Source organism: Protobothrops mucrosquamatus, unplaced genomic scaffold (assembly GCF_001527695.2).
Source record: "Protobothrops mucrosquamatus isolate PMUCROS unplaced genomic scaffold, P.Mucros_1.0 scaffold1389, whole genome shotgun sequence".
NCBI lineage: Eukaryota > Metazoa > Chordata > Lepidosauria > Squamata > Viperidae > Protobothrops > Protobothrops mucrosquamatus.
Window position 1 is genome coordinate 21,721 of NW_015387576.1, and position 25,663 is coordinate 47,383.

The 25,663-nt window shown below is 37.5% G+C and overlaps 1 protein-coding gene across 1 annotated transcript; it reads left to right on the forward strand.

Moving 5' to 3' along the window:
* Positions 1 to 924: 924 nt before the first annotated feature.
* EPS8L3 (EPS8 like 3) lies at positions 925 to 25,508 on the forward strand (the record flags this gene model as incomplete). The annotated part of the gene is given in 20 exon segments (XM_015821721.1): positions 925 to 965; positions 1,862 to 1,975; positions 2,284 to 2,348; positions 4,487 to 4,551; positions 6,160 to 6,318; positions 6,608 to 6,757; positions 7,918 to 7,994; positions 8,104 to 8,219; positions 9,061 to 9,143; positions 9,852 to 9,969; positions 11,492 to 11,556; positions 14,414 to 14,488; positions 16,388 to 16,536; positions 16,902 to 17,004; positions 17,720 to 17,751; positions 18,706 to 18,799; positions 20,581 to 20,703; positions 21,452 to 21,537; positions 22,148 to 22,280; positions 24,234 to 25,508. Coding segments are annotated over 19 exon segments (1,737 nt in total). The 3' UTR covers positions 24,237 to 25,508.
* Positions 25,509 to 25,663: the final 155 nt, after the last annotated feature.

Genomic DNA, 25,663 nt, shown 5'->3' on the forward strand with positions numbered 1-25,663 from the left:
TTATTATTATTATTATTATTAAATTCAATTGAACAGCATTTTATCCCGACAACCCGACTTAACATGAGGACTTAAACCCCACTGCCTGAAGAACAGTGCCCATTGTAGCAAGATTGTTTTATGCACAAAAAAGGGAAATTACCCTCAATGGAGGAACGGTTGGTGAAAAGGATGGAACTTGCTGAAATGGCTAAATCGACCTCTTTGATCAGAGACAAAACAATACTTATGTTTATTGCTGATGGGAAAACCCTTATAGACTTTTTGCACGAATCAGAAAAAAAATGCAGTTATGATTTATGGTTCTGATGATTAAACAGGATGGATTATAGAAAGAAAAGAGTACGTGATAATCGTAGAGTACAAGAGGAAATTTATAATTGTACTTATAAATGCTGTAAACAAGATTGGAAGCTACTTCTTTGTGTCTTTTTCTTTCTTTCCTATTTTTCCTGTACTTTTTTCCCCTTTCTTTCCCTTTTAGCTTTCTCTTTGTTTTGTTTTTTTATTTTCTTTTTCTTAACTTTGTGTCAGTTTGTTTTAGTTTTTAATCTTTTTAATTTTTTTCAATAAAACTATATAAAAACAGCAGTGCCCACTGGCACAAACAAGTGCCAGTTCTGTGAACAAGGGCTGTGCCACTCTCCAGTAGCTGGGGTAGGATCAGCACACAAGGAGATGGACGATTTATCTGTGCAGAGAAGAGACCAAAGGGCAGAGGTGTGGCTTCTGCGTCAGGCAACACCGAAACTTTAATGCCTCTTATTTGCCCTGTCACTCTCGGAATACTTCCTTTTATTCTGTGTATTAATGCTCCTTTGGACAGAGGGGCAAAGTCTGAACTTGAAACCATGTTCTAGGCATAGACACAACTCTTTCTGTGGTCTTTTTCCTGATTCCGTGTTCAGCAAAGGGAAATCCTGCTTTGTTCTATCAGACCACCTGTTACCACAACAATTCAGAAGGTAAGCTACTTTACTAAATCCTATTCCCCTCCCCTCTTGTGGATAGAATAATAGCACTTTCTCAAGTTCACTTGTTCATAAGTAGAGCCAAAGAATGTTGATCTTTTCAATAACCTTTAATGGATCTTGGCTAGTCTTAATTAGCTCAGCCAGGTAGCCTAGATTAGTAACTGGAAGGGAGATCACCTGGGAATTCCACTTCGATTGGCCAGATTAGGAAATTTGCCAAAGTTTTTAAAAAGCATTTTAAAAAAATCCTGACAGAAGGCTATACAGAACACAGAGAAGAAAGCCAACTAGTCAACCGGAGGGTATCTTTATCTTACAATAATTTTATTATTTACAATAATTTAAGAAGGGTGGAAGATCTCAGGTAGAACGACATAATAACATTGATGGCCATGGAAAGAGATGTGCTGGTGTTAGTAGAAAATGCAATGAAGAAGGCTTTAAAATTACCTGCATACAAAACAAATTCCTTGGTGTTTGTTTTTTTGTTTTTTTGCCTATCAAAGGGAATGACTATCTTGTGATTTTTAGCTTGGTAGGAATAACAGGTTTTGCATACAGGAGGTCCTGGAATCTATCTCTGGCATCTCCAGTTAAAATCTAGGCCGTATGCCCGAAGGTTTGGGAACATCAAAGTGTGGGACCTTCTACCAGTCAGATTAATGACCAGGGCTAGGTCAGATGATTTGACTGTGCTGCCAGACCCATTGCAAAAGTGCTATTCTCTACAGTTATGATTAAATTTGGGTTACGGTCTGACTATTTAGAATGTTGAGAAGAAATATAATGCTTCAATCACAATAGCAGAAATGTTTGCTAAAATGCAGATCTTGAACACTATTTATTTATTTATTAATCCAATTTATATGGCTATTCATCTCTGCTAGAAACTCTGCTGGCGAACACGACTGGCAAGCATTTTAATAGGCATATATATAATTTGTAGGATCTGAATTCAGAATGGAAGATCGCTTCAGCCATAGGTATGGTGCTTACTGCAAGTAAGTCTATATATTTCAATCTTAATGAGAATTTGCCACAACAAACTATTCTCTAGACACAGATTCTAGAAAGTCTTTATCAAAAAGATTTGGATGCTGTTGATTACAGACATTTTTAAGTGAGATTTAGCTCACATGTCAAGAGCAGATCATTTCATTTTGTTCAGAATCACAATTTTTTATTATTGGAATTTACTAAAAGTCTTGATTCAGAGCAAGGAGTGGGGGGATAACTGAGATATAAGGGAGTATATAGCAGACCTTTTAAAACAATTAAATCCATGTGCCTTGTTTTCTTTTCTCCACAGTGACCCTGAAACTCATTTCGGCAGAGCCAATAGCTTGTCCAGGCCAAGTGGCAAAGCCATTTACCGTAAGGATAGCCTGCTCTCCTCTTTCCAGATCATTCAGATGGAATCATCCTAGGGGTCTAAAATGAAGTTTTAGCTATCATCTGCACCTTGTCTACTTTCTTGTTTAGGAGTACAAGTATTTATGTATTTATGCCAAGAAATAGCCTAGAGGGAACATGATGATGATGATGATGATGATGATGATGATGATGATGATGATGATGATGATGGTGGTGGTGGTGGTGGTGGTGGTGGTGGTGGTGGTGGTGGTGGTGGTGGTCATATTGTCAACTAGATGTTTAGACTGGATTTGGTATTTTTATCCACCTATCAAGTCCTTCCCTAGGACCTGGGATATGCAGATGTTGTTTGATGTATTAAAAGTATTTAGGATGTAAGCTATCCCAAGTAAAGCTGCCTTTTGCAATTGACTAAGGGTGATTTGTCAGTGCTGATGGTGTTCATGTCTTGCCCCAGATGTTTTGGAACTGCACCCAACGTATCTAAGTTTGGAGTGTTATGTGGCAGGTGCTTGTTTGCTTGAATTCTAAAGTTCCAGAACACTTTGGCTTCTTCATTTTGTACTGCTTTATCTATTTTGTGGTCCCACCAGTTCTTGCTTGCAAGCAAATGGTATTTCTCGCAGATATTCCAATGCAATATTGTTGCTACTTGGTCATGCCATTGTTTGCAGTCAGTCTGTGCGATCTTCTTGCAGGTGGTCCACTGTTTCTTCAACTTTTTTTGCCGAGGTTGTCTTCTGTCTTCTCAATTCTGCCTTTATATGTGTATGTTCTTAAGGCTTGGTCTTGAGCAACCAGAATTAATTCCTCTGTCTCTTTCTTCAACTTTCCTGCTTTTATCCATTGCCAGGTCTTCTTATCTGTTTTGTCTCCTATTTTTAATAATACTTTGACTTGCCATGGCTCTTTTCTATTCTTCATTTGGTCTTTCTTGTAGGGTAGTTTGATCTCTCCAGTACTCAGTAAGCCTTCATTGTATGCTAACTCCAGTGCATCTTCTTCACTGTCATATCAGTTATTCTTCCAAAGCTCTTCTTACTTCTTCAGCCATCTGATATACTTGCAACACTCCATGCCCACTTCTGTTCCTTGGTAAATAAAATCTGACAACGTTGCTACATGAATGAAGGGCCCAATACATTGTCATTTTTCTGATGTTGCTATCCGGGACTTTTAGTTCTGCTTGAGTCCAGTCTACTATTCCAGCTGTGTATCTAATGACTTGCCTAGGCATTTATTATTATTTATATGCTGCCTATCTACCAAATCTGACTCTGGATGGTTTATAAATTGTTGAAAACATTTAAAAATAAGGGAAGAGCACAAAAATAACACAAAACCAAGAGGAAGAAAAAGAGAAAGCAAACCCAAACAGGGACAAAAAAAATGGAAGAAAAGAGATGCCAAACCTCCTTGCCAAAGGTCTGGGAAAAGAGGCCTTTGAAGCACCAGGATAGTGGTGGTGGGGACATTTGAATCTCTTGGGGGAGCCTCATTCTATAGGGCAAGTGCTGCAACAGAGAAGCTGTGCTTCTGAGGTCCCAATAGATGGCACTGTTTAATCAAAGGTACCCAAAGCTTGCCAACCTAGCCAAATCAGAGCAGCCAGGAAAATAGTATGAGAAATAGGTGGTCCCTCAGCTAACCAGGCCCTATGCCAGGGGTGTCAAACTTGCAACGTCACATGACGTATCGCGGTGTATTGTGACTTTTTTTCCATTGCCGGCAATGGGGTGGGCGCAGTTTTGCCATGGGCCAGCAGTTTGACACCCCTGCCCTATGCCATGTACTTTCTTACTCTGCATTGGAGAGAGGAATATCAGCTGATCCTTATGCATAAACTACTTTAGAGAATGCAGGCGTCCCCACTTCCTTCTGTTATTTTCTCTGATGTAAAAAGAAACAACCCCCTCTTCTTATTAATTCCATCTAATTGGCACGTAAAGCAGTCCTGGACAAGCCAAGACAAGTAGAACCAAACCCTGCCTGCCCCTGCCCTCCAGGACATAAACTTTCTCTGAGGTTTTGGGTTATCATTTGTGTGGCACCCACTACAAACTACGATCTGATTGCCATCCTAATGAATACTTAAAGCAAAAATTAGAGTTGAATTCTGCCTTTCCCCCCCCTCACAGGTCAGAGGAAAGAGTACAGCAGAGCTATAATAACGGCTGAGCATGATGTCCGGCATCGGGTGGAGGTAGGAAAAACCTTTGGAAGCACAGAAAGTTCCCTACCATTCTGCTCAGTTGCAGAAGATAGATGCATTTATCTGTTAGACTCTACATAAGCCTCACCCATTGCTTTGATGAAAGAACTTTGGGTCCCTTTGTGCTGATCTTCTTGAAGAAGAGATTACCTGGCCATTGATTCTGAGCTTCCTGCATTGCACGTAGACTTAAACATGATGCTTGACAAGATTTTGTCGGATTCCATAATCCTGTGCTTCCCGTGACTTTTTCTTTACCAGTTCTCTGGTCCTAACCGCTTAAAAGATTTTACAGAATGGGGAAGAACAGAAACTCAGCATTAAATAACATCCTTCACTTACACATTTTCAATTTACCATTCATTCATAAATTAGTAAATTTACAGCCTTCATTGTACAGGTAGCCTTCAATTTACAACCACAACTGAGACAGAAACTTCTGTTGCTAAATGACGCAGTGGTTAAGCCAGTTGGGTCCTATTTTATTACCTTTTTTGCCATAGTCATTAAGCAAATCGCAATGGCCTTAAGTAAATCATGCGGTTGTTAAGTGAATCCATCTTTCCCCATTGACGTTGCGTGTTGGAAATGTTGTAAATGGTGATCATATGATGCCAGGATACTGCAATTTTTGTAAATACATGGTGGCTGCCAAGCAACCAAATTTTGATCATGTTGGGAAGTTGCAATGATCATGAGGGTGAAAACTGGTTGTGAGTCACTTTTTTGAGTGCTATCACAACTTTAGTCACTAAACAAATAGTTGTAAGTGGAGGACTACCTGTACACTCAGAGGTTGCCTTCACACATCCAGATGAATGAAGATAAATTAGGGCAAACTCTATTATTGGCTGTATTCACACAATATGATTAATTTATGACTGAACTAGTTCATTTTGTTTGAATAATATACTGAAGCCCAAACCAATCAGACAGTCTTGGTTTTCAAATCATGCTATTCAACCCTACACCTCACACCCCATCTGAGCTTCATGTTGGATGAATGCAGCCATGTGTAATTAGCCTGGTTAAGCATGTTGCAGCCACAGGTGGGAACTCACTTCTCCTGGTACACATTGGTCTGAATATCTGCAAGAGACTGGGGCCTTTTCTTCTGACAGGAAGTTATTTTGAATTTCAGCATTAGAAGTTTATCTCCTTTCAGTGATTAATATTTAACTGATTGATTACCTGAATTTTAATCAGATAAATTTAGAAGTGTTTTCCTGTAGATGGAATATTAATTTCCCTACCTACCTTTAATGTTTAATGTTTTTCCATTCTTTCTTACAGTAACATAACAATTCTAAATTACTTTTAAATATTAAACCGTTATGTAATTAATGATTGTGTACCTAGTTTAATGAATTATACTTTGCATCTGTTGAACAAAATTCCCACCATAAATTAATCATTTGAAAGATTTGCTGTTTAATATACTGAATCAATTAAAGTTAATAGCATATGCTATATATGCGGCACAGATGGTCCTTCCTTACAGTACTTCCTAGTGTCTCTTATGGACTGATCCTTTCATAACAGTTACCATATACACTCAGATTATGCACTAAAGAACCAAAGTCCATATTTGATCCACAGCATCTTTTGACTTGTACTATTGATGGCAAAGAAATCAACAATGTAGAGAATTGTATTGAGCGACTCAAGATGATGGATGCCCAAAGCCAAGTGTGGGGCCAAGACATGCTTTTGCAGATCAAGGAGAACAAATTGTTGCTGACGGACATAGAAGCTGAGGTAAACAAAGCTTCTGTATACTTTATTTCACACCCAATTTGCATTGCCATATTTTCTTACAAGCTGGGATGGATACCTGGGACATCTAAGGCTAAATATCTGAACAGTGGCCATGATACTGCTATTAAATAAGACATTTAAAATGCCAAGGAATGTCAAGGAACTACTGTCTGCTTATGTTCCTCATGGATTGCTGGCATAGAAAGTTGTGTTCTTTTCTTCAGACCAGGAATGGGGCAGCAGGGTTCTTTCTACTACATCCTGTGTGTTTGTTTGTTTTTGCCTACAGGAAGAGCTGGACTGCTATTCCTTGGAAGATATCCAAGAATGTGTCTCCATCCTTAACTGTTGTATTTACAACTCCATCTTGGGCATTTCTGTGAAAGATCTGAACCGGCAGAAAACTAATATCTTGCTCTTTCAATCCGAGCAGATTGGGGTAATTACAGCATGTCCTTAATTTGGAGGGGACAGATTTGAAAGTGGCCTAGAGCAGGGGCCCAGCAACTGGTCCACACAAACAAGCAAACTCCCATCCGCGAGATGCAGGCAGCACACAAAACCACTCACAAAACCACTTTCTCTCCATGGAACTGGTCCCTGGTGCCCAAAAGGTTGGGGACCTCCGGCCTAAAGACAAACTACAGGTTCCTCTGAAATCCATAATCACATGCTATATATATGGAATTGATACCTTTGCTTAAAAAAATAGCAGTCCTAGCAAACCTCATTTGGATCTATGGCACTAGGAGAGTTAGGAAATTGTTCCCCGCTGGCAGCAAGACACTGATTGTCAGATTTTAATAAACGTGTGAGGAAGCTTCCATAGTCCAAGTCCTAACGCATACTCTCTTCCTAGTGTTTAACATAAGGTGATAGCAAAACAAAATTAGCTCCTTATTATCTTATAGGAGTGGGAAATAATTTGCTCAGGTATGAGTAGTACATCCTGCATAATTATCAAAAGGTTAGCCAAAGGAAACGTTCTGCAGTGCTTCTGTTGCCAGAGGATAGTACAGAATAACAGAGTTGGAAAGGATCTTGGGAGTCTTCTAGTCCAACCCCCTGCTCATTTCTGTGAAAGAAATGGTATAGGAAACCATTCAGACAAATGGTTGTCCAACCTCTTCTTAAAAACTTCCAGTGTTGGAGCACCCACAACTTCTGGAAGCAAGTTGCTCCATTGGTTAATTGTTCTAACTGTCAGGAAATTTCTCCTTAGTTCTAGGTTGTTTCTCTTCTTGATTAGTTTCCATCCATTGCTTCTTGTCCTGCCTTCAGGTGCTTTGGAGAATAGGTTGACCACCTTTTCTTTGTGGCAGCCCCTGAGATATTGGAACACTATTATCATGTCACCCCTAGTCCTTCTTTTCATTAAACTAGACATATCCAATTTGAGCAACCGTTCTTTATGTATTTTAACCTCCAGTCCCCTAATCATCTTTGTTGCTCTTCTCTGTACTCTTTCTAGAGTCTCAACATCTTTTTTATAGTAATAGTGACAGAGAACAATTTGTATCAGACAATAACAGTAGCCATTGCAGTTTAAAGCAGGTCTGAATCCAGAGAGACCTGAAAATTGCTTCTTCTTTCTTTTAGGCTGACTTGTTGAAAGTGAAAATTCAGAAAGCTATTGAGGAATGGAAAACTGAACGTCAGACAAATGATATGCTCAGGTAACAGAAGAGTTGGGCATCTTCAATATTAACTTTCTATTGCAAATGCTTTATTGGTTACCTCAAGACATGATCATGATGATGATGTAAGTTTATTATTATAATTTAGGTTGAACTTGGAGAACATGTTGAATCAGCAGGGCAGAGCATCTCAGAAAGGCAACACCAAACAAATTCCTCAGGATTCTCCTTGGGACATGGAACCACGCTACACAGAATTCAGTGGTAACTATATAATTGCTTTTTGCTGGAATGTTGCCTGCTAATGGAAGACATGCATGCTAAATAAAGGAAAAAGATGGAGGGAGGGAGGGTCTATTGTCATAATTTACAGCACATGGAAATATGACCAAAGGAGAGAATTAGATTATTTACATGGGGTAGATATTGTGTATAATAGGCTTGAATTGTTCTTGGACTGTTTCCAATTTTGGATGCTCTGAATGGTGAATACAGTAGACCCGTAGTCTAGTGCTTCAAGGCCTATTGCTCAACAATAGGCCATTTGCTTGTAGTTTTCCTCAATATTCTATCTTATCTTCCACTGCTTTTCAATATATGCATGAAATTATTGGGATAAATGTTCTGGAAAGATCAGATTTAGTGTCACCAGTAAATTGATCGCCTCCAGTAATATGTAATATATGTCCTTTAAAAAAAAATCAGGGAAGCTGTTGAAATCCATTGTCAGTGATGGGTAAGATAAGGACAAAGAAATTCAAGCTTAATTCAGAAAGAGATGCTTCTATTCAGTCAAAAGCCAAATCAGGAAATGGAAATTTAGATAAAAAAACATTCAAGATTGCAATTTGGGTATTCTTCTAGATTTAGCCTAGGATCTAAAAGCCAAGATTTAGTACCGTAGCAGTAGCTAGAAATGAATTTTCACTGCTTCCATTATAAGGCATTCAGTGTTAAGTGATAGCCATTCATTATGTGATAACAGCTATCTCTTTCACCCTTGGTATCTTTAGAAGCAACTGGGGTACACACATTTGGGGCAAGGAATTGAAATGGGAAGTCAGCTAGCTGGGGCATTATTTATTCTGATTATTGAACATTGTAGAAGGTGAACAGCAATTTGACTGGCAGCAGAAGTATGAAACACATCAAGAACTCTCCCCGATGCATGAGAAATATATAGAAATTGTAAGTACGTTCTTTCTTGGATACCATCTCTCTGCTGGCCCCACACTAAAACGTATTTCTCTATCTAGAGGGTAGCAACTGGAGAGCAGGATGTTGTTATCGAAACAGGCAGGGCAAAAAAACTGCATAGTTTGGAAAACTGGGTTGTAGAATATATCTCCCAATTTATTTGGGATTAGAACTCCCCAACTCCTTAGGTTAATCATATTGTCTGGAGAGTATGTGAATTTTAGTCCAAACCCAACTAGAAATCTCCTGTTTGAGTAAAGGACTATTGTGGTTGGTACAAAGTCTGAATTTAATTGTTTTGATGAACAGAGATTGTAATCATGAAGCATCACTTCTAAGAAAGTGTGACGAGAGTTTCTAGAAATTGTCTGGAAAGATACTAAAGATCTAAGAAGATGTTTAGCTAGAAGCCAGGATTACAAGCCAGAATAAGAGATTCTTTGATCTGGAGATCAATAACATTTAAATGATAGAAAATGCCTCTGTACAGCTAATTAATTTTGCTTCTTTATGAGTGTTTTTCCCCATATCTGGGCAAGGAACCAAGTGAATTAAATTAAACCATCACCAAGTTGAAAGCATAATCTCAGTGCTAAATCTCTGAATGGCAGGAAAAATGTACACTGTTAGTGGTTTCCCCCCAAAAGCTTTCAATAATACAGTATTTGAATTGGGTTTTTGTTCCTCTGTTGCGAACAGGAGATCCTGAACCATGTTCTAGATGATATAGAATCCTTTGCAAGAAAAGTACAAAAGAACACCCCCATGAGTGACAAGAAGAAAAAGAAAAAGAAAAAAGAAAGTGATAGGAATCAAGGTAAGACTGCCAAAGCAGCGGCAAGTAGGCAATTGTAAATTTCTAAATTTCCATGGTCTCCTGGAAAATAGAAGGGGGAGGGGGGATAAACGTATTCTGATCCAAACTATCTTTGACTCAAGTCTCTGAATTGAAGCTTTGCACAGTTCTAAGAAACAGTCTCTTTTCAGAGTATTCTGAACAAGAGAGAAATGATATAAAGGAACAAGCAGTATGAAATATGCTAAAAACTCTTTATTCCAAACTTCATATTGGGTAGTGGACTTTTGAATAGGATATGCATTTAGTCAGGAACAATTCTACTGCCAATCATTTTTACTGAATTACCTAATTCCTAGGACACTACAATCCTGGAAATTGGGTTCCTTCCTTAATTATAGATTTTGCCTCATTCATTCATTCATTCGTGGCTTTGATTTTCTTACCATAATCTCAAACTCTTTTGCCTGGTAAATCCTAGTCATCTCACACTAGAGAAGGTTTAACTTAAGAGCCAACATAGATGTGTGTTCTAGAGTGTAATTCATTTGCCCTATTATCATCAGTTCTCTCTATTTTTGAGATATCCTTTTGGAGTTATATACAGCCCATTTGGCTTTTCAATTTCCTGAATATTATTATATAATCTGTGATCACATTTTTGTATCCCATCATCACTTAAGATTTCCTAGTTCACTTATAAGACATTGGTGTTCTATTGACTGTGCATCAATCCTCTGTTATGGAGACACACTTTAATGATAAGTTCTATTTTTTTAGATCATCAATTCCATATCTGAATACTGACTGTGTTCTAGATCCATACAATTTACTATATAATTTTATTGAAAATTTTAAACAATTGTATTGAAATTTTTAAACACAAGAATAAGACTAACAAACTGAAATAAAGCAAAAGAGTGGGGGGAAACTAAAGAAAACTGTAACAGAAAAATAGAAAAGGAAGGAAAAAATATATAAAAAAAGGCTTCCAATATTTTTACAGCAGTTATAAGTACAATTATAAACAGACCTCTCCTTCTCTCTCTCTCTCCCTCTGAGGATATATCCTGACTCTTTTTTTAATAATATATCCTATCTAATTATCAAAACCATAAACAGAAGTTCATTTTTTTTATTGAAAAGTCCACACAAAATATCCAGATTATAACATAGTGTCTAGATCCATACAATTTAAATCCGATGGCTTTGTTTCTCTGAATGCTGCAATGGTATATCTTATCAAATAGGGTTTCATATAATTTTCTTGTGTATAAAAAGTGTGCTTTATATATTACACTGAACTCATCCATAGCAAATCTTCGAATTTAGACTGCTTTTTAACTAAGTAAGAAAGTTGGAATAAAATTAGTTTATTTAACATTATGTTTTGATTATTTTGACTTAATTGGATTGCAAATGTGTTTGTTCCCCCCCCCCCTCTATCAGACCTGAATTTCCTGCATGTGGAGATACCTGTCTATAGCCTTATTTTCTTTTATTTCCTGGATTAGTTTGCTAACGTTTCTCTCTGGTTCAGCAGCAGTGCCCTCAGAATCTGAGTTTGGAGAATGCTTCCAGAAGGTCAAGTACAGTTTCAATTTGCTGGTAGGTTTGCAACTTGTTTGACCTTGGCAGAAATTTCTCTATTGCCAATATAGTTGGCTACATTTCTTACGAAAAGAACTCCTCTTCAGGAATTCCACAGCACAAAATATCTGGGGCAGCAGCACAAAGAGCTCCATTCTGTTTAGTTGTAGCTGTTTATTGCCACTGTTGAATTAATTTAGGAATATTTTAACTAATTGAAAAATCATGGTAGTCAGATAAGAAATTAGGAAACTAGAGAAAGATTATAAATGTACCTATATATTCACCAGACGTAATTGTGTGGAGTATCTAAGTGTACTGTATGTGCTTGTTGATATTTAATCCAGTTTTTCAGATGAAAAATGTTTCCCAAAGAAAGTCTCAATTAAATCGCAATTAAAATTCTAGGCACATTTATGCTTTCAAGCATGATGCACAAATGATACAGATCTGGCTTTATTGGAAGGCCAAATAAAGGCTATGCTTTATCAGAAAGCTATGATTGCAAATAGACCTGATAAACAGGATTGGGGAAAGTAGTCCAGACTGATACTCTGTGTAATTTGGAACAGACCCTTTTCCCAATCTCCCAGCATGCACCACTGGAATTATTCCCCAGTGAAAACAACTTGAACAATCTGGATTAGTAAAGGCCCCTAAACATTATCTTCACCCTTTCCTATGATCCATAAACAGATCAATTCCTTTGCTGGTATCTATTGCAAAAAGTCACTCACTAAATTAATTTTCTAATATTTTTTTATCTCCTGTAATTTGATTTTAAGACCCTAAATGTGACATGACCTTTATCTCCTGTTATTTCCTCCAATTTCTTTATTTCATAAATACCATTGCTGTGTCTTTCCACAAGGTTGGGGCACCAAAATTCTTTCCAGTTTTGATTGTTCACATCTGAATTATCTCATTCTACCTGTTTGCTTTTTTTCTCATAGACAGCTAAAATGGCTGGATGCAGGTCTCGAGAAATGAACAGAAGGGAGAGGGTTAAGATTTCCCCTTTCTTTGCTCATGTATACAGTATTAAGTTTCTATTACTAAAAAAAAATGGAAGGAGAAAAGAAATTACTGGTAACAATACCATAGCTAGAGCTGTGTCATAAACTGGACTAAGCTGAGATTATTTTAGTTTGTTGTCCAGATCTAGCTGGAATGTTTTATTAATGGTTCAGTATGTTGGGCAAGAAATAAAACTGATTTGACAGCCATTATGCAGTTAATTATGGGTTGACATGTTGTGTAAGCCTAATCTTTATGTTAACCGGTCTTCCTGAACGGTTCCCATAAAGAAAAGGGGAATGAACGAAAAAGAGCTGAAGAATGGAGACCAAGATGAACAGCCCTTGAAAATGGCATTTTCTTCCAGTGAAGGGGAAGTTCATTTTTCTTTGCTGATGGCCTTACTAGAAAAAGGAAAGAAGCCGTTCACAGCCTCTTTTGGTTCCCTGGGCCCTAGCAGCATCCAACATCCCTTCCCCCAGATGCTGCAACCCCAACTAATAATTGAAATTGTGTTGTTGATGATGGGGAGAGGAGACCAAGTTCCCAGTAATTACTCACTAGCTGGAGTTGCACATCATACTAATCCATTTTGTTTTGCTTATTGATGGTTTGTTAAATGTATCACACAACAAGTACACAAGAAACCCTGATTTACAAATTACGTTCATATTGTTTATTAAACAGTTCTCAACCGAGGATCGGTGGTCCTCTGGGCACCCTAGGATATTTTAAGGTGGTCATAGGTGAAAAAAACATGTAGTGTGGGGCACGGCTTGTGCTGATGGGACCATAGAAAAGCAAGGTGTGTGTACTGCAAATACTGTCTTGTAGATGCCAGAAAATGCATCAATTACTGTTCAATAATGGGACTTGGACAGGGGAACTACAGGAGGAAAACAAGGTTGAAACAGGGGTACAGGTGAAAAAAAATGTTGAGAAATGCTGTGTTAAACCAAAATATGTGATGGCATAGCACAATATGTGACTAGGACACTCTCCAGCCAAGGACCACGATAAGTCCTGCCTCTGTTTCTCTTTTATAAGAATCAGAGTCCTGGCCAGAGCCAAGTATCGATCCAGAATATGCTTCCCACACCCAGTTTAATTCTTAATCCACCCTACATGTTTTTCTTTGAGAAGGGAACTAAACATTAGCTAACTAAGCAAGTTCAATACGATTATTAGAAGGTCAAATTCTTTGCCAACACCAGGACAGATCATTGTCGGTTCCATGCCCAGAATCTAATCAAACCTAGCACAACTTCTTTCTCCACTCTTGCATCTTCCTAATGGCTGGCATCAAGATTTCCAGAATTCCCAATCTGTATAGCCATTTGGAAAGCATCAAGTTTGGGAAAATCGATTTAGTGCCATCCTTAGTTTAAATTAACCTAAAATGAATATTACTTAAGTGGTGTTGTGATTAAGGCATTAAAACTAAAAAATGGGAGACCATGAATTCTAGCCCTGACTTAGAATTCATAAATAAATTAATCATCAATTCACCCATCACCTGGGCTCTCTCTCTCTCTCTCTCTCTCTCTCTCTCTCTCTCTCTCTCTCTCTCTCTCTCTCTCTCTCTCTCTCTCTCTCTCTCACAATCTCAATCTCTCAATGTCTCTCTCTTCTCCCCCCTCCTCCAAGAAAGAAGGTGAGGGCAAACCTTTGCCAAGAAAACTGCAAGAGGTAGTCTAGGCAATTGCCAGGAGTCAACATTATCTTGAAGCAGAAAAATAACCCCATAACCTGATGTGATCTAGTTAATGGTTTACTTCCCTCCTTCTTCAATCTGTGGATTGGTTTTTCAAAATTGTAGAAATAATAATTATGGGACTGTGCTTGGTTTTTTTTGCAGGGGAAGCTTGACCAAACCATTAAACAGCCAAGTGCTCCTGAATTGACCAACCTCATCTTCTCCACTCTAACAAGTGTGAGTACAGCTGTCAGGCAAGAAATTCCAGAGGTTTCTGGTGATTGTCTTTTTTTTTTTTTTTAAAGATTCATTTGTAAATAGAGAGCATTTTTTATATAGTTTTTATTGAAAGTTTTTACATCATTAAAAGATAAACAAGAAAAATATGTAAAAGGAAAGCAGGAAAAAAAGAACGTGCTAGAAACAGTACAGATAAACGAAGAAAAAAAATTAAGAAGCAGCTTCCAATCTTCTTTGCAGCAATTGCAAACAATTTTTATTACTTCTTCCCCTTTAGAATTGCATAATATAATTCCCTTCTTCCCATATTCAGCTTTTTTAATCAAGAGATCCAGAGATCAAATGTTCATTTTTGTCCATTGTCAGCAAAAAGTCTATAAAAGGTTTTCAATCTTTTGTAAACATAGTTACTGCCTATGTCACTAATCAAACAATTCAGTTTTGTCATTTCTGCAAGTTATATCATCTTCACAGTCAACTCCTCCATTGTGGGTATTTCTGTGATTTTCCATCTTTGTGCATATAATATTGGGCTGTAGTTACCATAGAGAGAGAGGGTTTTTTAAAAAAAATCAATTAGGCACCCCAGAATTCGGATAGATGTTCTTTATGCTTTAGCAACCATATTTTCTAATATTCAGAACCAAAATGCAAATGTCCTGAATGTTTCCCAGCATTGTTTATACCTCATTTTCTACAGACGACAAATGCAAAACAGCTGTTATGAAAGGCTGTTATGAAAGAAGTTTCCTGACACATCAGAAATCTCTGAAGGCAAAAGAAGACACAAGTGGAAATCACTTTTCTCATGTCTGTGTAGATCAGGGGTGTCAAACTTGCAACGTCACGTGACGTGTTGCGACGTATCGCGACTTTTTTTCCATTGCCGGCAATGGATGGGCTTGGTTTCGCCATGACGTATCTGGCCCGCGGGTGTAGATGGTTCCAGGCAGGGTGTGGCTTAGGCCAGTGGTTCTTAACCTTTTTGAACGAATCGCCCCCTTGAGCCAATGAGGAAGTTGTCATCGCCCCCCTCCCCCAACATAACTTCTCAATTACAACATAGGAAATAATTCTCCAATTTATGCAAACACTTTTTTTGTTTTCTTTAAAATTGTCATCAGGACATATTGATGCAAATAATTTATTTCCAGTCTTTTTCCCATATCTCCCATATCCTGGCCAATGGCGTGCCACTGTATGGGTAGAGGCTGCTGCACAACGCACATGAAGATAAGCGATGCATATTCACATATGTATGGCATTCTATATTGAAGCTAGCTGGAGGAACATTTGAAAACACAATTCAATCCGCTAATAGCGAGCGATCTGATGTTTTTGTACGACAGATATATAGCGATTCACTGTATGAAAAAGTCTCAAAAGTGTCCCCAAAACTTCTCGCTCCATCGCCCCCATATCGCCCCCTTTTCGTTCCTTCGCCCCCGCATCGCCCCTTTTCGTTCCATCGCCCCCCTGAAAAACAAAATCGTCCCCTGGGGGGCGATATCGCCCAGGTTAAGAACCACTGGCTTAGGCAATTACTCTGCCTTATTCGCGGAATACAAGAAATAATCCAGATAACTTCATGCTCCATTTCTAACCATATTGCATTTCTTACTCTTTTATCTTTTTCTTTCCTAAACACAATATCTTTTCCTAAACACAATTCCAATATACAGAAAAAAGTATAGCTACAGTATACTGTGTCTTTTGAGTGTTAAGCAATAAGAACTTTATCTCTCTTTAGAAGCATTCAGTGAATCAAAACCTGGACCATAAGAAAGTCAACAATAGACCTTGTGACTTCCACTTGCAAGCCTTTCTGTCCTCGGAGACTCGATCACATGGTCATGTTGCATTCCCTGAATCACATGTATTCTCACTCATTCTCAGATTTTGTCCAGATGTCCCAGGATGAATCTGGCCTCTACAATAGTTTTACCATTGCTGACCCCTGAAGCTATTAATTTGCTCAGGCGCTCCTTGAATTATGATGAGCAGATTATTTGGAAGAATTTGGGAACTGCTTGGAATCAAACTAGGTAAGAGTTGTCAAGCCTTCTGCAATTAGTTTGCTTCTTCAGTGTGATAAGAAACTAAGTCAAACCAGAATGCCAGCCATTGCATAGCACACTATAGCCAGAGCCATTCCGTTGACATTATGCAGAGCCAATGCCAAAGAAAGCAAAATGAACTTTTGGCCAAATCTAGCAGGATTCTTCTTCATTGAAATTATCCTTGTTAATCCATGCTATCCCTGCATTTTGTTCACTGTATAATTTTCAGTAACCCTGTCATTCAAGTGGATTTGTAATAGAAATTCTGAAGGAAACTCTTTTGGTGATCTGGATCTATTGTACCTTGATCCACATTTTTATTACTCAATAAGTTATCTTCCTACTCACAGGGAAGAATTTCCAAAGGGACAATCCTTCCCTCCCTATATACCCACATTTTCAGATGGATGGATGCCTCCCAGGTCTACTTGGAGACCTAATGATATGGCTCAGGTGAGTCACTCGTGAATGGCAGACAACCACAGGCAGAGCAGAAGTAAAATCAGTAAAATCAGTATAAGAGAGAGCCATGATATGGAGAGCAGCTGCCTGGCCATGAGCTTATGAAGCAAAAGTAGTATCTTGCCTGCTCTATACAAAGTCAGCACAGTGTCATCTCAAATAGCCTAATTTTTTACAGTTTCATATATAGCTCAAGGGCAATGTTAATTCTCATGGCAATACTCATGTAGAAAATCATTATATTTCTATCCATTTTTACAATTCAGCTGTTCTGTAAATGGTGCCTACAGATAAGAACTGCAACTCCCAGTATCTTGGGATAGAAGATAGTCATGAATGCAGCATAAATAAATATTGCTGCCTAGGCCTTATGGGAGCTGAACTGCAAAGGTATTTGGAGAGAACCAGGCTGCCATAATTTGCAAATCAGTAGGTCAATTAGCAATTGCAAAGAAAAAGCTTGCCATACCATCAAAATGCAAAGTCTGCTGTCACATACAAATACATTACTAACAATGCAATTCTCCAGCAGATAAAGTTTTATTGCTACTGCCAATACAGTGGATTCCTATGTAGTTTAAACATGTAAGCAAATAGCACGACTATTGTCTTTGCATACATTTGAAGCCATTCATTTATTAAAACATTGTTTAATGTGTACTTATGATTAATTTCACTTAAAGTAAGCTGAATTATTTTCTTATAGGCAAATGGAACCCAGAATTATTCTTCAGATGGGTATGTTCTCTTATCAGGCTTTTTAGTGGATATACAGGAAATATTCCTGGGGAATGAAACTTACCTATGTGACCACATAGAAATTATTTTGACTCCAATAGAACATGGCAGATAGATAGAATTTCCATTCACCAAATTTACTTTAGAAATTGCATTCCATGCAGACTTACTCAGGTTAGAATGGAATAAATACAATTAAGAATTAGAGAGTAGTTAAAATTCTGACAAAAGTATTCTGGACACAGCTTTCAGAGAAGGAAAAGGAGGTTGTGGTGACACCTTTAACACCATCAAACAACGCCTGCCTATTCTATTGTAGGTCTTTGGGGATGTGGACAAAATGTCTAAGCACCTGGCTGATTATATGACCAATAATAATAAATTGAATATATATGTTACCCAGCTCCCAGCAACTCTGGGTGGTTTACAATTGTTTAAAATATTTAAGAACAAAAATACCAAAATACAAAAATACCACAAAAACAGAACAAGATACAATACTTTTGAATTGTACTGAAATGATGTGTTCTTCAACATACTTAGCAGTGCGTTCATCTTTAACATGCCATGTTGTGGTTTTTGCTAAAACAAATTAACATGATTACTTCTCTGAAATTGGCATAAATGAAGAAATAGGGTCCTGTCTATCGGAACCCTATTGCTAGAGCTGTTTTGGGGCATAAGAGCTCCATAATATTCTCAGCTGCCAGGTGTGATGCCTTTGGGAAATGGAAGTCAGGCTACTCAAATCCTGTAAAGGCCCACCCCAGCTGAGGTGTTTGGCCCACATTTGTAGAATCTAGTAGACGTTCCATCACAAGGGATGTGGCCATGTAGAGAACAAGGAAGCAAATCCTTTTCAAGGGAATCTTTTACATAAACAAGGAAGAAGGAAGAACAGGCTGCTCATCTCCCAGAATTTTGTTCTCAAGAGCAGTTTTGTTTCCTCTTCAGTGCCTCCAATCCTCCCCAACTCATGCAAGCCGTATGTGATTTCCATGCACGGAATTCCCAAGAGCTCACTGTAAGAAAAGGGGACCTACTAGAGGTAAGACTGAAACTTTGTTCCTTTAGTAGATTGATCTCTTGGCAAGTACAGTGCACATCACTAGCAAAGCTGCTTTTTTAGTCTTCCTGTATGGGATCAAAAGCGATCTTGCTTCTTTACATAAACACCATCAAAGCAATTAAAGCTATTGCAGCCCAATCATGACTAGGAAAGAGAGTAAATTATACCAGAGTATTTTGTTCTAAGTGGTATAAAAGACCAAACAAGTAAGAACCAAAAAGGAGAAGATAGTTTTAATAATAATTCTTACTAGAAAACAGTGGCTTCTAGCTACTTCAAATCATTAAATAAAATCAGAACTGAAGTCTTGAATAGCCATCTTTGTGTAGAAGTCATCAGTGCTGCAAATGATTATCACAGGCTTTTGAACTAGAACCTGAAAGGAACAATGCAGACCAATGATTTTCAAACTTGGCAACTTTAAGTTGCGTGGACTACTGTAGACCTTAGGATGCCTTTTTCCCAAACTCCAAACTTTTCTTTATAATCTTTTCCCCAACTGGTAATAACCTCTTTGCAATAGCACATAACTTTGCCAAACATTCCCTATAACATTTTCTTAATGTTTAATGTTTCCCAAACTCCAAACTTTTCTTTATAATCTTTTCCCCAACTGGTAATAACCTCTTTGCAATAGCACATAACTTTGCCAAACATTCCCTATAACATTTTCTTAATGTTTACTGCCATGCATAATGAAACTTGGCAATACACTAGTCGTTCTGAACTTGTACTAATGGCATAGGAATCATCTTTATTTATGTATTTATTTAGAAAGCATACACAGTCACCCTTTTAGGCAGCCTACAGCAACGACAGCAATAAAAACATGAAATTCAATGGTGAAAAAAGTAAGGTTCTGCATTTAGGCAAAAAAAAAACCCAAATACACAGGAATAGTATAGGACGGTGGTACCTGGCTCAATAGTAGCAACTGTGAGAGGGATCTTGGAGTCCTAGTGGATAATCACTTAAATATGAGCCAGCAGGGTGCTGCAGCTGCCAAAAAAGCAAACACAGTGCTAGGCTGAATTGTCAGAGGGATAGAATCAAGATCACGTGAAGTGTTAATACTATTCTATAATGCCTTGGTAAGGCCACACTTCTAATACAGCATCCAGTTTTGGTTGACATGATATAAAAAAGATGTTGAGACTCTAGAAACAATATAGAGAACAGCAGCAAAGATGACTACGGGATTGGAGGTGAAAACATATAAAGCAGGGGTGTCAAACTGCCGGCCCACAAGCCGGACGCATCATCTGGAAGCCGTGCCCACCCCATTTCCGGCAATGGCAAAACCGTCCCGATACATTGCACGATGTCACATGACGTCGCGAGTTTGACATGTCTGATATAAAAAATGGTTACTGGAATTGGGTTTGTCTAGTTTAATGAAAAAAAGGACTAAGAGTGACATGATAGCAGTGTTCCAATATCTAAGGAGTTATCATAAAGAAGAAGGAGTCAACCTATTCCTCAAAGCATCTAAAGGTAGGAAAAGAAGCAATGGATGGAAACTAATCAAGAAGAGAAACAACCTAGAACTAAGGAGAAATTTCTGGACAGTGGAATGACTTACTTCCAGAAGTTGTGGATGCTCCAACACTGGAAGTTTTTAAGAAGAGATTGGACAACCATTTGTCTGAAATGATATAGGGTTTCCTGACTAAACAGGGGGTTGGACTAGAAGACCTCCAAGGTCACTTCCAACTCTGTTATTCTGTTATTTTGTTCTATTGAACTCTCCTATTTTTTAGATTTTGGACCAAAGAAAAAGATGGTGGCTTGCCAGAAATGCCATAGGAGAGAAAGGCTATATTCCTAATAATATTCTGGAATCTAAGGATCAGATAGCATCTCAAGAATATAATCCAGAGCAAGTAGGTACAATTTTCTGTTGCATCATGTGGCATTGCAGAAGCAGATGCTTAATGCTAGGTGTTATTTCACATAATCGCTCCTCCCCTTCTATATAACATTAAAACATATCTAGGGAGCAGCTATCTATTGGCAATGTGATACAAAATCAGAAAAAGTATATGTTCTCTGAGAAAGGGGCATCTTTGCATACTTTGTTGGAACCAGCTGTTTAGTTTTCTTCAGACAGAACTGCTCTCATTGGCTATATCTCGTTGGAAGTCCACCCACTGAATTCTTCTTAATATCCAGATTATGAATTATCCTGAATTCTGATTATGTCATAAAGTTAGCTGCAAATTTATGGAGGATGAATAGCAAGAAGTCTCATCCCAAATGTTTAGGTTTTGGGGAGGCATCACAGAATTAAAGCTAGAAATTAAATTGGTATTTAGTGAAAGCAGACATTCTCAGTCTGCTGTACCAATGTGTAAGTATGGAACTGAGTCATTATGCTAGAAATAGATAACACAATTGAAGCATCTAGCAGCAGCACTTAGTTATTTGAGATTACTATAAATTTGTATTAATTATACTTTCACACACACTACCCACTGAGAACTGGAAGGAAAACTCAAATCTTCAAGCCCAGTTATTGAAATTTATTGACTGTAATTTAAAAATTGTCATTTTTAAATAGATAGGCTTTTAGAAGCTTGAGCAATTAATATTCTCTTTTTCCTATGAATCATGTTTTTTCTCTGTATTCAGGTTTCAACGGGTTTCACTGATCTCCAGCCAAGTTCCTCACCAGCAGAAGTCACAGTTTGGCTCAGGACAAAAGGTTTTTCCAAGATGTAGGTTTTACTTTAATAAATAGTCCAATAAATCTGATTCCGGTAATGGCTGATTTGGTTATTCTAATGCTTGATGTCCATGAGATGAAAAATTGTGTAGAGTAGTAAACTCTTTCTTCACTTTTAACTCTGTTTAGTCCCTTGACACTTAACATTCCTGCAGATGTACTGCAGCTACTAATCGCAGCAATCATACTATCACTATGACCAGAGATGTCAAACTGGAGATATAATTCTAGGTGCTGATAGTTTACAGAAACTACAAATGTAAATTTGCTTTTAAGCAAAAATAGAGCAAGGAGAGTACGATAACACTAACTTATACAGGAAATACCAGATTGCACAAGCTCACAGATCAAGTGTCAGAACCAGGAGGGCCATGTTCCAGTTCTCAGTCATTCAGCAATTTTCAATGCTAACTACAGAGAATGGTTGGAAATAATGATTGAGAAACCCAGATAGTCTATTTTCAATACCAATAGAAAAGATGCACTGTAGCATGGCCCAATAAACAAAGCATAGAGAATCGGGTCCAACCCCCTTTTCTTCTTCGGCATTCCTCAAGGGTGATTAATTTGATTATGTATATATCTTTTGGTTATTTCAACAGCACAGTTAAAACCCTCAGCGTCTTAAATGGTAGAAGTCTACTGTCATTGAGCCAAGAAGAACTGAAAATGGTCTGCCCAGAAGAGGGAAGAAAAGTCTTTTCAATGCTTGCAGGAGTTAAATCCCCACCGCAGGTAAGACAATGTCTAAATCTTGACCGCTGAATCAGTCTCATGGCTTTCCAATTTGCTGAAAGGTATATTGTCATATTGTCAATGTAGCTTTGGACTGGAATCCAATCTTCTCTTTTTCAATGACACCACTGAAGGAAGGAACTAGAACATTAGTTGTCAGACTGTTCTGGATTTTAATCAGACATTGTAGGCAGGAGCTGCCCTTTGACAAAGGACTTGGGCTCTGAAGTCCACCAGGGGTTTGGCAGATGAGACCAATGAGGATGGAATCTTTCTGAGAGCATTTTGATGGGAAAAAATGGAAAAGACCGGAGGTCTGCCTTAATATAAGTACATGGTTCCTGATTCCCCCACAGAACAGTAGGATGGATGGATGGATGGAGAAATAGATGGATTTATTTATTTATAATTCATTCATTCATTTCTTCAATTTATGAGGGGGCCTTGAAGCTCTCTGATCTTGGTTGTTTTCTTGCCAAAGTTTCATTATCCAAACTAGGCGACATCATCATTGCTAGAACATTACTAGAATAATGTTACCTAATTTGGATAATGAAACATCTGCAAGAAAACATGCTCAGAGAACACAAAGACTCCTCATTTCAACCCTAAGCTACAAATATGCTTCTTTTATCGGTATCAATTTATGTAGCCATACATCTCACCATAGTGATTCTGGGTAGTTAGCAGCAGTTCAAAAAAGTAACAAAAATTAAGTACTTTACCAGCACCTATGATAAAAACTAAACAAGCAGCAATTAAAATAACCATATACAGTAAAGGTTTTTGACAATCCAGCATATGTGCCCAGGAACACAAGCACATCTTCAGGACCTTGTAAAAGGCCACCAGGGAATGGTGTTGCAGAAACAGAAACAGGGTAAAGAAGTTTGATTTAACCATCCACAGATGACTACAAAGATGGTGTGGCATCAGCACATACAGACAGTGGATTCTACACTAATAGGTTACTCCTTATTCCTTGTTACTTGATTATCTAGCTAGGGAAGATGTGATAAATTAGCACGTATGTTTACTTCATCTATGAGGCAATCTGGATGTGTAATTCGCACTCCTACATGCAAATCATGAGATAGTCATACCAAGTGCATAAGTTAATACTGGATCATTTTTACCATTAATTTCCCGACATCTTACTTTTAATATCATAAATTCATGTGATAGTATTGTGAAGGAAAAATGGCATAATAAGCACAAGGGAGCAAAGAGTAATATTCTGCTCGCAATGCTTTATATTATAAGCAGACTGTTGCAAGACAAAGACTGTTAAACAGAAGAGAAGTGAGGCGGCTTGAATCCAACCTTAGGCATTTTGTAATCTGGGGTGCTGTTGTATTTCCTGTCAAGGATTGTAGCACAATTGTAGCACAAAAATGTGCTGTAAAATGTTAACCTATTTCTCCAAAGATAACCCTTTCACTGTTCTCACAAAGAAGCATATACAGTATAGTATTCTTCCAAGCCAACTATTTAGCTTGGGGGAAAAGCGATACAATATATTTTTTGGGAATACTGATAAAGCTCTTTCATGTGCAAAGCAAAAAAAACACTAGCCAACTAATGGTAGGTAGAATTTAGGGTGCTCACTTCTGTTTGAAATTTACTGAATGGCCTTACAGTATTAAGCACACCCACTACAACATTGCTGAGGATAAAGGTACTGTATACTTACTTCCATACATTAATAAATTAATAAATTTTAATAATAATAATAATAATAATAATAATAATAATAATCCTGAGCTCTTCAAGGGATATGAGTTAAGCTATAAACCATGGATTGCAGAATAGTGAATTTTGAATTCACATAATACCAAGGTGAAATTAATCATACCCCATTGTAATTTTCCATGAAGTCAGTGTATTATTTTTTTTAAAAAAAATGGCTAGTTTATCTAAGTTAGGGTTTAATCTCTGTACTTCTTTTCACAGTAATGGTCCTCAGCATTAGCTTTTGCAGATCTCCTAACCCATTCCATCATTTATTTTGAAGAGATCCTCACTGGATTAATGGCACAACTCATTGAAAATGTTATTAGATGCATGGTAACCTTCAGTCCACTGATTTTCCAATTAGTTTGTAATTGCCGTGTTTAAGAATAGCCTTTAAGAGGGCTTTAAGATGCTTCTGTAAATGCTGTAACAGGTAACATGCTTACCATTTTTGAATGATCTCAGGAACATCTGTAAAGGGCTGTAATGTAATGTGTGAAAAAAGACTATATCAAGAAAATAGCTACGAAGGATGGAATCTTAAATGGATCTTTTAGATCTTAGAACTTTAACAATAACTTTGGGGAAGCCAGGATGTTCTGAATAATGAATCTGATTTGGAAGTACTCTACCTTCTCCAAGTGAGGATAATTGGAATAGGGGACAAAAGATTAAAAGTGTAAAAGACTATATTATATTAATAGGTATTCCATCCCCAAATTTGTAGTTAAGACACACATTAATAGATTCGGAAAACAATAATTGATCTTTCCCCAAGGATTGGCAGATTATCCACGTAATGAAAAGGCTCCAACAAGCCAGACAATTATTTTCATCCTCACCCCAACCATATTAGAGCTACTTACAGATAACCAGATTCTTTTTGGATAATGTCTTAAAGAGTGTATTTACTTAGTTTCCAACTTTCATCGTTAGTTACAAATATAGTTTACGACAATAGAAGACTCAGATTGCTCATTCCTTCTGATGCTCTTTCACACCTCTGAATTAGAAATGAAGAAAATGATTCTATGTATTTACTGGTTCAGCTATACCATTTTATGAGTATGTTGTGAATATATTATGAGTATATTAGGTTTACTTTGTAATTTGTCCATTTGTCAGTTCAGAAATATTTTCACTGATTCATGCTATAAAATGATGGAGAGAAGTTGGACAGAAAAATGAAGTGATTGCTAAAAAAAATAATCAATGAACCTCTCTTCTATGCAAGTAACTATGTTTCAATTAATTCCAAACTGTGCACATGTATTCATGTGAGATTACTCCCAGGATTCGATAGCTTGTAAATTTTGGGTTTGCAAAAAATATTGGACAGCTGACTCATGATTCAATTTCCATTAACATACTTGAAGCAAAATCAGAATGCATAGTTTTCTGATGTTGCTAATGTTAATCTAACTTATTGTTATTTTGTTTAATCGAGCTTATTTAACTATTTCTTATATGCAATGGAAAATAAAATTAGTAGGCTTTTATATTTCTTCTGTGCTGTTCTCATTTTAGCAAAAGGCCAATAGGCAATCAGGTTTGAGCACACATGAAAAGTAGTTCTTCATAAATAAAGACACATTCATGTGAATACATGAAAACACAAGAGATATAAAATAGGAGGTGTAAGACTACAA